Source organism: Pristis pectinata, chromosome 41 (genome assembly GCF_009764475.1).
Source record: "Pristis pectinata isolate sPriPec2 chromosome 41, sPriPec2.1.pri, whole genome shotgun sequence".
Lineage (NCBI taxonomy): Eukaryota > Metazoa > Chordata > Chondrichthyes > Rhinopristiformes > Pristidae > Pristis > Pristis pectinata.
The window spans coordinates 3,669,350-3,683,051 of record NC_067444.1 but is presented as its reverse complement, the minus strand read 5'-3'; the positions used below and the strand labels follow the sequence as shown (position 1 = coordinate 3,683,051).

Below are 13,702 nucleotides of genomic sequence, written 5' to 3'. Positions count from 1 at the left end.
GTTTGACGGGTCCGGAATGCTGGTATATTCCCCACTCTGTTAAACTCAGCAGGTTCACCGGAGAGCTGATTACCCCACGACATATGTGAATACTGACACAATTGTGTGCTGTGGTGTTATAGAACCTACAACCAAGAACATTACCTCACAGTATGTGCCGACATTTTATCCTGATCTAATATATATCTAACCCTTCCCTCCCACACAGCCCTCCATTTCTCTATCATTCACGTGTCTATCTAAGAGTCCCTTGAATGTCCCTAATGTATCTGCCTCGCTAACCTCTGCCGGCAGTGCGTTCCACGCACCCACCACTCTCTGTCTAAATACTAACCTCTGACATGTCCCTTGTAGCTTCCTCCATTCACCTTAAAATTATCTCCCCCTCGTGTTAGTCGTTGTCGCCTGGAAAAAGGTCTCTGACTGTTCACTAGATCTGTGCTTCTTGTACACCTCTATCAAGTCACCTCTCATCCTCCTCCTCTCCAAAGAGTGACGTCCATTTATTTTCTTAAAATCGGATACTCCAGTGTCACCAAAGGCTGCAGGTAAAAGAGCCGTTGCCTCGCAGCGCCCGGTGCCTGGGTTCAATTCTGACCTCATGCAATGTCTGTATGGCGTTTGCACATTCTCCACGGGTCCGCTTTTTCATTCCTACAATTTCCCCTGTTTCGTCCCGCATTCCAATGACATGAGGGTTGGGAGGTAAATTGTCCCGAGCGTGCAAGCGAGCAGTAGCAATCTGAGGAGGGTGGATGGGAATGTGGGGGGAATGAAGGAAAATAAGTTAAAGTGGTTGTTTCGTGGCCAAGCGGACTCACTTGGCCGAAAGGCCTTTATCCGTGCTGCAAGAATCAATCGAGAAGGAAGCCCCATAAAGGAATATACAGGACGGTGCCACTTTTGATTCACGTTATATTCTGTTTATTTAATTTGAATGAAGTTACCCCATGGACCTATGTTGAGCCGAGATGTACGTTTTATATATAAGCCCGCCGCGAATGGTGGGCTTGCAATTCAGATTCATGAAAATCAACTGGCGCGTTTGTGAAGGATGGCCGATGAGCCTTCGCTTAGGCAGTTGGACCCACGATTAATTCTTACCATTGTGCTTTCACACAAGATTTTCTTAATAAACGCAGAAAATGCGACAGTTCAAGAACATGATGACACCCAATTCTCAGTTAAAAGAAACTAATCGTGTGTAATTTATTTGTTTAGAAAGATGACAAATGGAAAAATACCTTATATTTCATTAAAAGAAACTGATGTTTCATTTCAGGTTCATCCAACGTTAAATCGATCATTGGTTGGTTCTTAGCCGTACTGATAGCGCTCCTGGTTCTGGCTGTTTCTGTTTATTATTTCAAGAAGACGAACACTTCCAACAACAAACGTGGTAGGAAATATACTTCGCCATGTTCTGGTTTTAGGTTCTAACTTTTATCCATTAAGGGTATGCTCACACACTTTTGTCCGCCTGTGCATCGCGTTCTGTGCATTTTCGAGCTCTGCATCATGGCGAATCGGTAAATTGGTTTACTATTGTCACGTGTACGGAGGCACAGTGAAAAGTATTGCTTACCATTTAAACGGATGAACTCACAACAACAGTGCATTAAGGTAGCACAAGCGAAAGCAATAACATAATGCCGAATAAAGTGTAACAGCTATAGAGAAAGTGCAGGTAGACAATAAGGTGCAAGGTCATAACGAGGTAAATTATCACGTCAAGTGTCCAGCTTATCGTACTGGGAAACCATTCAATCGTCTTATAACAGCAGGATAGACGCTGGTCTTCATCCAGGTGGTAAATTCTGTTGCATGAAGCCGCAATGTTAGCTTTCTCACTGTAGAGAAGTCGGTTGTTCGTTCAGATCGCATTCTTCTGAAACATCATCGCGTTTCTTTTCGAAGAAAGAACCTATTTGTTTTATTCCGTTCTCGGAAAAGAAACTGTGGTACGAGGAAGAAGAGCGAAGCTTGCTATTCAAGAAGCGCAGTAGGGAAGCGGGTGCTGTAGCAGCCTCAACAATTCCGGCGACCAGGTTTCGATCCTGACCTCCAGGGTTGTCTGTTGGGAGATCTCACTTTCTAGATAAGATATATTTATAAGTCACATGTACATAGAAACACATCGTGAAATACATCGTTTTGCGTAGAGTTTTCTGGGGCCAGCCCGCAAGTGTCGCCACGCTTCCGGGGCCAATATAGCATGCCCACAACTTCCTAATTCATATGTCTTTGGAATGTTGGGGGAAACCGGAGCACCAGGAGGAAACCCACGCAGACACACGGGTTGGGGGAGGGGGGAGAACGTACAAACTCCTTACAAACAACGGCTGGAGTTGAATCCAGGTCGCTGGCGCTGTAATAGAGTCGTGCGAACCGCTGCACTACCGTGTCTACCCGGTGACCGTCTGATTTTCCTCCGGGTTGTGTTGTTTCCGGTGAAAGGGATGGTAGGTTGATTGACTCCGGTAGATTACCGCTTGTGCTGGTGGGTGGTAGGCAGACAATGGAAAGTGATGGGCAAAGGAGAGAGCATATGTTGGGGCAGACGTGTGGGGATTGGGATTAATGTTACGTCCTGCGATTTGGCATAGACTCGGGTGGTCCCCGCCTATGTCATCTGGAAACACGAGAAATGGGCTGAGATGGCGAAGTCACAAAAACACCTGATCTATGTCATCATGGGTCTGAGACTGCTCTCCTTTTCGCATCAAATGCCAATGCACAATTTCTACGTGGTAATCACACGACTATAGAATGACCTCTTTATCGAAGCATGTTCAAGCTGCATTTCGGGCAATGAGGCAAATGCGACATCAACTTCCTGTTACACTCTGTATCAATAACTCCATACGATATAGGAGTAGTATTAGGTCATTCGGCCCATCGAACTCACTCCGCCATTCAATGATGGCTGTCTTTTTTTCAAACCCTTTCTCCCCGGAATGAAAAGGCTGACGTATGATGAGCGTTTGTTGGCTCTTGGACTATACTCACTGGAGTACAGAAGAATGAGAGGGTTCTCATAGAGACATTTAAAATGTTGAAAGGACTGGACAGAGTGGATGTGGCTCGGCTGTTTCTATTGGTGGGTGAGTCCAGGACCAGAGGGCACAATCTTAGAATTAGAGGATACAGGTTTAAAACAGAGATGAGGAGAAATGTCTTTAGCCAGAGGGTGGTGAATTTGTGGAATTCCTTGCCACGTACAGCAGTGGAAGCCAGATCATTGGAGGCGTTTAATAAAGAGATAGATAGATATCTAAATAGTCGGGGTATCAAGGGATATGGGGAAAAGTCCGGACATTGGGGTTAGAATAGTTTTTTTTCACATGCCCCCCAATTTCTCATTTCTTTTTCTTTGTTCCCTTGTCTTACGATCTTGTGATCTTTTCCCCGTAATCCAGCCACCCCCATTACCAATCAAGAACCTATCAGTCTCTGCCTGATATATACACAAGACCTGGCCTCCGCAGCCCTCTGTGGCCACGAATTCCACATGTTCACCACCCACTGGCTGAAAGAAATGCTCCTTATCTCAGCTTTAAAGGGATTTCCCTTTGTTCCGATGCTCTGTCCCAGGATTCGAGGCTCTCCTACGAATAGAAACGTCCTCTCTGTTTCCACCCTATGCAGTTCTTTCAGTGTCAGGTGGGACTCAATGAGATACCCATCGTCCTTCGAAACTCTATCGAGTTCAGACTCAGAAACATCAAACTCTCCTCAGAGGTTAAACATTTAATTCCTTGGTTAAATATTGTTAATCATCTGGACCCGCTCCAGAGACAGCACATCCTTCCTTGTATGCGGTGCACAAAATTTCTCACACTATTCGAAATGCCGTCGGAACAACGCCTTGTGAAGCCTCAACAGTAGGTCCTTGATTTTATATTCTAGATGTCCTGTCTTACGTTCAGTAACACACACTTTATTGGTTGACTTTTCCCTACACCACAATGGAAATTACACAATGAATATTTAACTGACGTCCAATGACACGTCCCTCCAGTCAAAGGTTTATTATGTAGTTTAATGTAGCATACACCCATGAAGAACGGTCATTGTTACTTAGGTAAAATATGACAAAGTTTAATTTATATAAAAGTACCCTATTAATATGTTTTTTTTTTCTGATCCGCAGAATACAGAATTTACGTTCGAGAACGATTGCTTGACGACGTTACCCATATAGAGGCCATAGATGATGATCCTCCTTATTAATCACACAATACCTTGTTTATATTATTGTTATGTGGGAGTGTGCTGGCCTAGCTGTATGTTTTGCGTATCAGCACACCGGGGATGGGAAGACCGCTTGCTATTTAAATTCACGGGAGTCAACCGAATTATGCATAAGGCGGGGGTGAAAAAGATGGTCGACGAATTAACCATCTTTTACACAATGACATCCACAATTACTTCCTGGAGTCGTGCTGTCACGCAACTTTTTGTATGTACTTTTTAAAAAATCATTTTATTGGCAAAACCTGGTAAATGCAACGCTACACCCAAGCAAATATTACTGATGAATTCTAGACGTTACTTGCACTCTCTCACATTTAATGGCCAATTGCAGCAACCGATGGTGCAGGAAGAAGTGAGGAACACATGAAAATGATCTGATGTAAATTGACTTCATGGAAATAAGTGCGGAGCGCGTTCTGATGGCATGATTACAATTCCCATTTGACAGTTTCATTTTTTTTCTTTCCAAATCTGTTACCGTTAAAAAAAGCCTGCATTTTGAAATAATCAAATTGTCAAGCTAGTTGAGCTTCAGCCTCAGGGTTGCAGCGACCCGGAATCCATCCCGGCCGTCAGTTCTGTCTGTCTGGAGATTTCCCATTTTCCTTGTGACCGCATGGGTTTCCCGCGGGTGCTCCGGTTTCCTCCCACTGATCTAAGTCTCCCATGTTGGAAGCTGGACTGGCATCTGCAAAGTGTCCAGAGGGAGGGATTTACGGGCATGTAAGGATGAAAGGTAATTTATATTTGAACGGGGAGTGAAATAGGAACCAAGACACACCTGATATACACCCGAGGGCGGAAATAAATTCCAAATATGGTATTGTATTCCAATAAATAGCTTACAGTTACGTCAGAATTACACCGCTTGGCCATCATACATACAAGTGAAACCTGAAAAAATAACCTGATATTCTACATACATCATTATTATTGGTCAGCATCACACAATTTGTCCAGATCTTTACTTTCCTAAAATCAGAAATTCATATATTCACCCCTTCAACAGAACAATATTCGTTAATATTTATTTACTTGAGTTACCCTTGTGTAAAGGAGGCTGCGGGCTAATCTCATGAAGCTTTCAGAGCTTCTGAAAAGATCTGAAGTTCAGGGATAGAGATGGATTCTTCTGCTGAGAAATTATGTAGGAAGGGAACAAAATATAACTGCATTATTAGGGTGCTAATTCGGCCAGCATTGTTGTGCATTCAGAACCTCTGATTTTTTTTTGTATCTCCCTCCCGCAAAGAAATTGTTGAATCCGGGGTTCAACTGGGAATTTCCTTTGAAGTTCTGATCGATACAGAAGTTCTGTGGCTCAGAGGATTTGAACTATCGGCCAAAAACAGCGACATTCTGTTTGAAAAGAAAATAACTTCGGAGGACCTCTGCGGGTCATGTGGCATCTGTGGATGCATAATGTGTACGTCAACGTTTCTGGTCAAGACTCTGCATCAGGGCTGAAAGGGATGAGGAGTGGTTGTCAGTGCACAGCAGAAGGGGAGGGCGGAGGTGATATATTGGCTGGTCAGTGATATGTAGGATCAAGAGGGGAAGGCAAAATATACATTTGGGGCGGGGGAGAGGGTGAGAGAGTTGAGCAAAGCAAGAAGAACATCAGCTGAACGGGTGAGTGCATATGGGAGGAGAATACTGGGATGTGTTCTCCATGATCTTGGAAAACACGACGTTCACACCAGTACCATTCTCAGGTAACCAACACACCCAGTGTCCTTCCGTACACACTCGCCCATCCACCAGGTTCTCCTCCCGCTTTGTTCACGTTGCCCACCTGCCACCGACCAGTTCCATTTGTCCATCAGTTCCATCCCATAGGATTCCATCTTTCACTTACCAACTTCTTTCCCACCCCCACATAGTTCCGTGTGTTCATTATCCCCATTCCATTTGGTCCCACCTATAACCGAGCAGCCTCTATGTCCCCCGTACTGCTGCAGAGCGGCATTTTTCTTGTTACCACTCTGTCACGAGGCAAGGTCTCGTCGACTCAAGCTTCTGCCTTCATCGATACTGCATGACAAGAGACATACGTCAGTGATAATAAACCTGATTCCGATTCATCTGAATGTCTTCCAGCGTTGCAAACTTGTTGCAGATTCCAACGCCTGCCGTCTCTTCTGCTTTCATGCTATTACGAGAGTTTGGTTGAAAGATTTGTCTTGTCATGTTCATGATGTTCCTACGTACCTGTGCCTACGAAGCCTTAACGTATTGTAAATTTAACTATCTTCCTCCATATGTGACACAGCTTGTTCTAAACATTCAATAATGATATGTACATCAATGATTCGTATTTGCTCAATATAAGGCAATAAAATGCTTATTCTCCCAACATCGATCTGTACTTATAGGAACCTTCTTTTGAAATTGATCATGAATGTCCTGCGTGTATCATTCCGGCAGGGAAATATCTGATGATCATTTGCAATTGTCTTGGTGTATGTGGCGAGGCGTTGCGTTCCTGAAATATTGCACTTAATACACCTCGGTTACCAATGGGACGTTGAATCATGAATCATAGAACTCTGATCCGGAGGGCGATATTTCCGCCCCCCCCTCTCTCTCTCTTTCTTAACCCCCATCTCTTTCTGACAGACAGGCACACCCACACACGCAAGACATACACACACACACACACACACACACACACACACACACACACACACACACACACACACACACACACACACACACACACACACACACACAAAATGCACACAAATATATACTGCGACCTCTATCCATAAGTATACACATTCCCAGGGCTTATTCTCGTCTACGTCTGTATTTCTGTCTATTAACATGAGTTTGTGCGAACAGTAAACTTTTACTGGGTGTGAACACTTGCAGGAGGGAGGTGGCGGGAGTGTCTTAATTCACTCAGTTCTACTTGTATAAGCTGTTTTGTTGGAATGTGCGGACGTGTGGGTGGAGTGCGGGCGGCGTACGCGCGAACCTTCCACGCGTGCGGGTATGTGTGTGTGTGTGTGAGAGAGAGAGAGAGAGAGAAAGAGAGAGAGAGAGAGAAAAGGAAATAGAGAGCGAAGAGTTTGGAACAGAGCAATTTCGTGCTTCAATGTATATGGGTGTCCCGCTTCGTCTTTGCGTCTGCATGAGTACTCATTCTTGTTTCAGCACGCATCTTAGTCAGTCGACATTTGTGAATGTGTATCGTGCAATCGTGATTAAATGGTTTGTACTCATATTTCAGTGATCTGAAAGGCAGGCAATCTGGAAAACAGGAAAGGGTGACCGTGATTCATCTAATAACATCAAAGGTTATAATTGATCTCAGATATTAACCGTGATATCACTTGAGTTGTAAGAAAGCAATTATGGAGCTGCCCACTCATCTCATCTCTGTTTGACTTTTTAAATGTGTTCATTCAACGGATGCTCGTTTCGCAAAAATCAGCCAGGATTTAAGTCTCCATTCCCTGGTGTCCCTGAGAAGATTGTGGTTATCTGCCTTCTTGAAACTTTGCAGTTCCCAAGGTGTGGGTACACCCGCAACGTTGTTGGTGGGCGTTTGGGTGTGGGGTGTGCGGGACTACGGATTTTGACCCAGTGACGCCGAAGGAAAGGCGATAAATTTCCAAGTCAGGTTGAAGTGTGGCCTGCAGGGATATTCCAGGTGGTGGTGTTTCGATAGATCTGATGTGACTTTTACGATTTTTACGGAATATATTATCACACACGAGCTATTCATAACCGAATGGAACAATACTTGGACAAATTTTGATCGATAAATTTCCTTCATCTCTGATTGCTCCCCACAATACATCAGTAACACATTAATATCTATTCTGCAAAACAAAAATAATGTGATTAGTTCAAGATTGGCAGAAGTGAGTGCACGGCGGCCGTGCGGAGTCAATGCATCGAAGGGCTTGTTGGCGTGTTCTTCGAATTTTAGAAATTCTGTCTCCATGATTTGAATGTTGCGAGCGTAAGTAAAGATCCGATTGCTTTTGCTACGAGGGCAGAACATCCAGTCAGTGCAAAATACTAACAACTGTTCTCATCGTTGTGTGAAGGGATACCCCCGGGGAAAATAGAGATTGGAGGTTTGCGGTGTGGTCCCTTATCCGATGTTGTTGCTGAACGGCGTCGTTTAAACGCCACCTGGTGTCCAGCAACTGTGCTGTCCGCAAACAATTCATGCGAACTGCATCCTTCTTTTCTCAAGCAAGTACATTCATAAAGTACTCAACTTAGAACATAGAACATAAATCATAGAACAGGACAGTATAGTTCTGGCCCTTCGGCCCACAATGTTGCACCGACATAGATAATTCCTCCTCCCTACACAATGCCCATATACCTCCATCTTCTTGTCATTCATGTGCCCATCCCAACCCCTCTTGAAAGCTCCCAATGAGTTTGCCAGCACCACCTCTCAGACGACGCATTCCAGGCATCCACCATTCTCTGAGGAAAAAGACGTATCCCTCACGTCTGTTCTGAACCTACTACCTCTCATCTTAAATGCCTGCCCTCTATTTGATCGCTCAATGATGGGAAAAAGAGATATTGCTTGTCCACCTTATCTATGCCCCTCATCATTTTATACACTTCCAAAAGAGCGCCCCTAAGCCTCCGTCGCTCCAGAGAAATGAGCCCAAGTTTTTCCAGCTTACAGTAAAACTGTTTAAATATTAACGTGATAATGTGTTTTAAATGCACATGCTGCAACGATGGCGATTCAGAAATAATACTGAAAACAAGTCTAAAATGTGTTGATCAGTATGAACGGCATGTAAGACAAGTTTTTCACTGTACCGCTGTCGAAGTGACAATAATAAACCAATTCCAATTCCCTTTCTCTTGAACTATTCTTATCAATGGCTTTCAATGCACAACGTTTTTTGCTGGCCATACTTTTAAAATCGTACAGTTTAAACTGTATACACCAACGATTCAGATTCCCACATTATTTTACAGAGTATTAATTGGACCATTGCCAATTAACCTAGACTGCGTGAGAATCTTCATGTCGTTGTCATTTTCTCGGAGATACGACAGAAAGCAGTGATGGATCCTTCTGCTGAAATTTCAGACTGCTAAATAGGGTTGGGGTCAAAAAAAGTACAATCAGAATTTCTCGGCAGAAGTTCCGACACGTCTACCACGAAAATATAAGTTTCTCGTGTCCTGACTGATCTTCTACTCCTCGTCAGTGTACCCGTTGCTGCGACCCCTGCTGGTCGTTAAAACAGTCTGACCATCGGAACATTCAAGAGCAAAATGAGATAGATTGGGACACACAGGATTGTAATGAAGTCAAATTCGATCAATATCAGGTAGGTGCAGATGGTTTGCTGAGCAAAACGACCCAGGAGAACTTGGTTAATAATGCATACAATTTCAATTGTTAAATATCACCGGATACCCTCTACATAAACCCAACAGTGTCACTGCGGTTACATCCACGCCCAATGAACGGCGATAACCACTCAAAGCTGAGAGTGACTGTCAGCGAAAGAGAAGTCACAGTGCTTAGAAAAAAATCACTGAACCTTGCAAATGCTTTATGACCCAGGAATGAAAATGGAAAATAAATTCATTGTCATAGAGTCATAGAGCAAAGAGATCGACCCTTACGTCCACCATGACCATTCCGACCATAAATTGATTTTACAGTCATCTTTAGTTGGTCAGGATTCTTTTTAAATGTTGTGAGGAGGTCTCTGCCTCCTGAACTCTCTCTAGTAGAGCATTACAAACTAGAACTACCAACTGAGTGATAAAATTAGTCATCATTTCCCCTCTACACCTCGAAACCTTTGTCTTAAAAATGAGACCCCCAGGTTACGGACACCTCTGCTATGGGGAACATTCACTTTCGTCCACCGTATCTAGGCCGCTTGCAATGTCACGCACCTCTTTCAGAACTCGAACGACCCACGAGGCTCCAGGTTCAGAGAAACAGCCAAGAGATCGGCCTGATCATTTCCATCTTGTATTTGGAGAAGATGCATGAATTTCAATGCCGGAGAAGGATCCTGCTGAGATTTTCTAAAGCTTGCACTGGGATCTCTGCTCTCAAGCCCTGACCTAGTTGAGACCTGGTGCAGAAACTACCGGTCCGTGTCCATAAAGGCGAACTGACGTGTATGATGTGAAATGTTTTGCTCTAGGGTATCAGGACAGTGCAAAGACCTAAAAATTATGAAATATATTACGAAAATAAATAAATAGTGCAAAAGAAAGGAATAACGAGGTAGTGGTCGTGGGTTCCTGGAACATTCAGAAAAGCGCGGCGGAAGGGAAAAAACTGTTTCTGAATCGTTGAGTGTGGGTCTTCAGGCTCTGCACCTCCTCCCCGATGGTAATAACGGGAAGAGGACATGCATGATTCTTTTTCCTTTCTTGTGGACGATAGCTTTTTTTAAAAAAAATGTTCAGTTCCTTTATTTTCATTATTATTGTATGTTCTCCAAAGTCGTGAGGAGGATAGACCTTTGGTACGTTTGATGGTGGGCAGGCGCTTGTGCTTTCCACAGAAGTTAGAACATAGAACATAGAACAGTGCGGTACAGGAACCGGCCCTTCGGACCCCATTGACTGTACCGACCATGATGCAGATCTGACATCCCATTTGAATGCCCATGGTCTGCATCCTTCCATTCCCGGCCTGTATATGTATCTGTATAAAGGCTTTCTCAGCGTTGCCATTGTATCTGCGTCTACTACCGCCACTGTGAGCGCGCTCCAGATGACGACCATTGGAAGTTTTAAAACAGCTTGACACACACATAGAACACAGAACATAGAAGAGTGCAGCACAGTACGGGTTCTTCTGCTTACGGCGTTGTGCCGAACTATACGAAGACCTGCTCCATAATCAATCTAACCCTTCCCTCCTGCACATCACATAACCCTCCGTTTTACTTTCTTCCATGTGCCTGTCTAAATGTCCCCCATTGTATCAGCCTCTTCAAATACTCATGGCAGTGCTTTCCAGGCACGCACCACTCTCTGCGCAAAGCAATATCTGCCTCTGATATCTCCGCTGAACTTCCGTCCTCTGACCTAAAACTGGTGTCCACATCTCCTATAAACTCACCTTAACTATATGCCCAGGAGCATTTGACATTTCTACCTGGGGATAAACAAACACTCTAAACAGTCTATCTACGCCTCTCACAATGTTATGTCGGTCAGGTTGGCCCTCAGCCTCCGACACACGGGAGAGAACAATCCAAGTTTGTCCAACGTCTCCTTAAAGCTATTACACTCCAATCCAGGCAAAATCCTGGTAAATCCCTTCTGCCTCCACGCCAAATCCTCTACGTCCTTGCTTCATTTTGGCAACCAGAACCACACACTTTATTCCAAATACGATGCAATGCTTCATTTATGACGTCCCGAATTTTATGCTCCATGCCCTGGCCGATGACGGCAAGTGTGCCACACGCCTTCTCTACCATTTCTTTGCCTCTTTTAAGGAGCTCTCGACTTGCGCCCCAAGATCCCTCTGTACGTCCATGCTTCTAAGGCTCCTGCCATGCACTGTGTACTTTCCTATTGCATTCACGTTTGAAAAGCACAGGCTACTCTGGACGGCTTTGCTCGGCCGCAGGACATTGTCTGCCGGCAAGCACCGGATTTCCCGTGCGGAGAGGGATGTGCTTACTGCTGAGGGAAAGAAATAGACGGCCTGACTTCTTCTGGGAAAAACAAGACGGTGGTGAAGTCTTTGTCATTCTATTGAGTTCTTTTCTGTTGGACATCTGTGGCTTCGGATCCCACTGAAGTGACTGAGCACAGATATTTCGATGGACACTCTACCTAACTTTCGCAGGCGTGGGCGATTTACTTCCAATAAGCAAGGGAAATTTATTGTCGTAAAAACTGAGATATTGGGCAAAATTCACTGCTTTGTTCCTCAAATAAATCATCATATATTCCCCCAAGCAAACAAGAAAATAACGATTGATAAATTGATGTATACATGCCAAAAATATGTTCAGGCATGAACAGAGCAGCTGTGGACATCAGTTAGATTTCTAACTTGCCCTCTCGACCAGTAGTTCAGGACAGGACATGAAAAATAATGGAATTCCTCACAGTCCGTCTGCACTGCCCTTATCAGCTTCCGCAGGTCAACACAAAAGGGATGATATTGCTTCGGATAGGTCAAGTCTGCCGGAACATTTCAAAACTATCCAGAACTGGAAATTAAATTGTCGACTGGTTATAGTGTCCAGAGCACAGCGGCCCTTAAACCAGAAGGAATGATTGCATCGGAATACGGTGCATGAAACACGACGAATCCTTTTCGTAATGGATATCATCGTTGAAAAACAGAATTCAGATTCCAAGACTGATACTAAGAAAAAAAAACAGAACATGCTGCAAACTTGCAGCAAGGTCAGACGACGTGAGTGTAAAGAGGAACAGTTACCGTTTGATGTCTGCGCCCATTGAGTATAGCTTGAAAAGAGAGAAGCAAGTTTATACTAGTAGCAGTGAAGGCGTATGGTGTGTTGGCCTTCATTAGTCGAGGTATTGAGCTCAACAGCCGCTAGGTAATGCTGCAGCTCTAAAGAACTCTGGTTGTACCACACGTGGAGAATCGTGTTCAGTTCTGGTCGCCTCATCATAGTAAAGATGTGGAAGATTTAGAGAGGATTCAGAGGAGATTTACCACAATGCTGCCTGGATTGGAGAGCGCGATTTATGAGGATACGTTGAGTGAGCTAGGCCTTGTCTATTTGGTGAGGAGGAGGATGATAGAGGTGTACAAGACGATACGAGACATATCGATAATGGCCAACACGAGGGGGCATAATTTTAAGGTTATTGGAGAAAGATATAACGAGGATGTCAGAGGTATGTTTTTTACACAGTGAGTTGTGGGTGTGTGGAATGCCCTTCCGGCAGAGGTGGTGGGGGAGATACATTAGGGACATTTAAGAGACTTAGATAGCCACATGAATGATAGAAGAATGGGAGGGCTATGTGGGAGGGGAGGGTTAGGTAGATCTTCGAGCAGGATAAAATGTCGCCGATGGGTCTGTACTGTGCCGCTGTAAAGTTCCATCTGGTGCCGATCATGATGCCAATTTATACAAAATGTTCTCTTCCAATTTATAACCCACTTCCTTCCATTAACTTTACATTCACACGTCAACCTAAAAGCCTCTTAAGCTCCTCCAAGCTGCTTCCATTCACTACTACCCTGGGTACCCCATACCAGGCACTTAGCACTCTCTCGCTAAAAGATTAATGTCCTTCACTGTAGCCTTTAAACTCCCACCTCCCACCCCCATCTTAAAAGGATGTCCTCTGGCATTTGTATTTCTTGCCTGAGCAAAAGATTTCGACTGTTTACGCTATCAGGTTAAATTGAAAGGGAAACAATAACTTCCTCCGGATATCGCTATTATACGGCCAAGAATATGCCTTGAAATGT

General features: G+C 44.2%; 1 protein-coding gene across 5 annotated transcripts in view; it reads left to right on the top strand.

Annotated features, from left to right (window-relative positions):
- LOC127566444 (scavenger receptor cysteine-rich type 1 protein M130-like) overlaps positions 1-6,613 on the top strand; it is an 83,160-nt gene extending 76,547 nt beyond the window's left edge. For all 5 annotated transcript variants that reach the window (XM_052008866.1, XM_052008871.1, XM_052008870.1 and 2 more), the window contains 2 exons: positions 1,283-1,399; positions 4,154-6,613. In XM_052008866.1, the coding sequence (XP_051864826.1) occupies positions 1,283-1,399; positions 4,154-4,233 (197 nt within the window). In that variant the 3' untranslated portion in view covers positions 4,234-6,613. The remainder of the gene's footprint in view (positions 1-1,282; positions 1,400-4,153) is intronic.
- Positions 6,614-13,702: the final 7,089 nt, after the last annotated feature.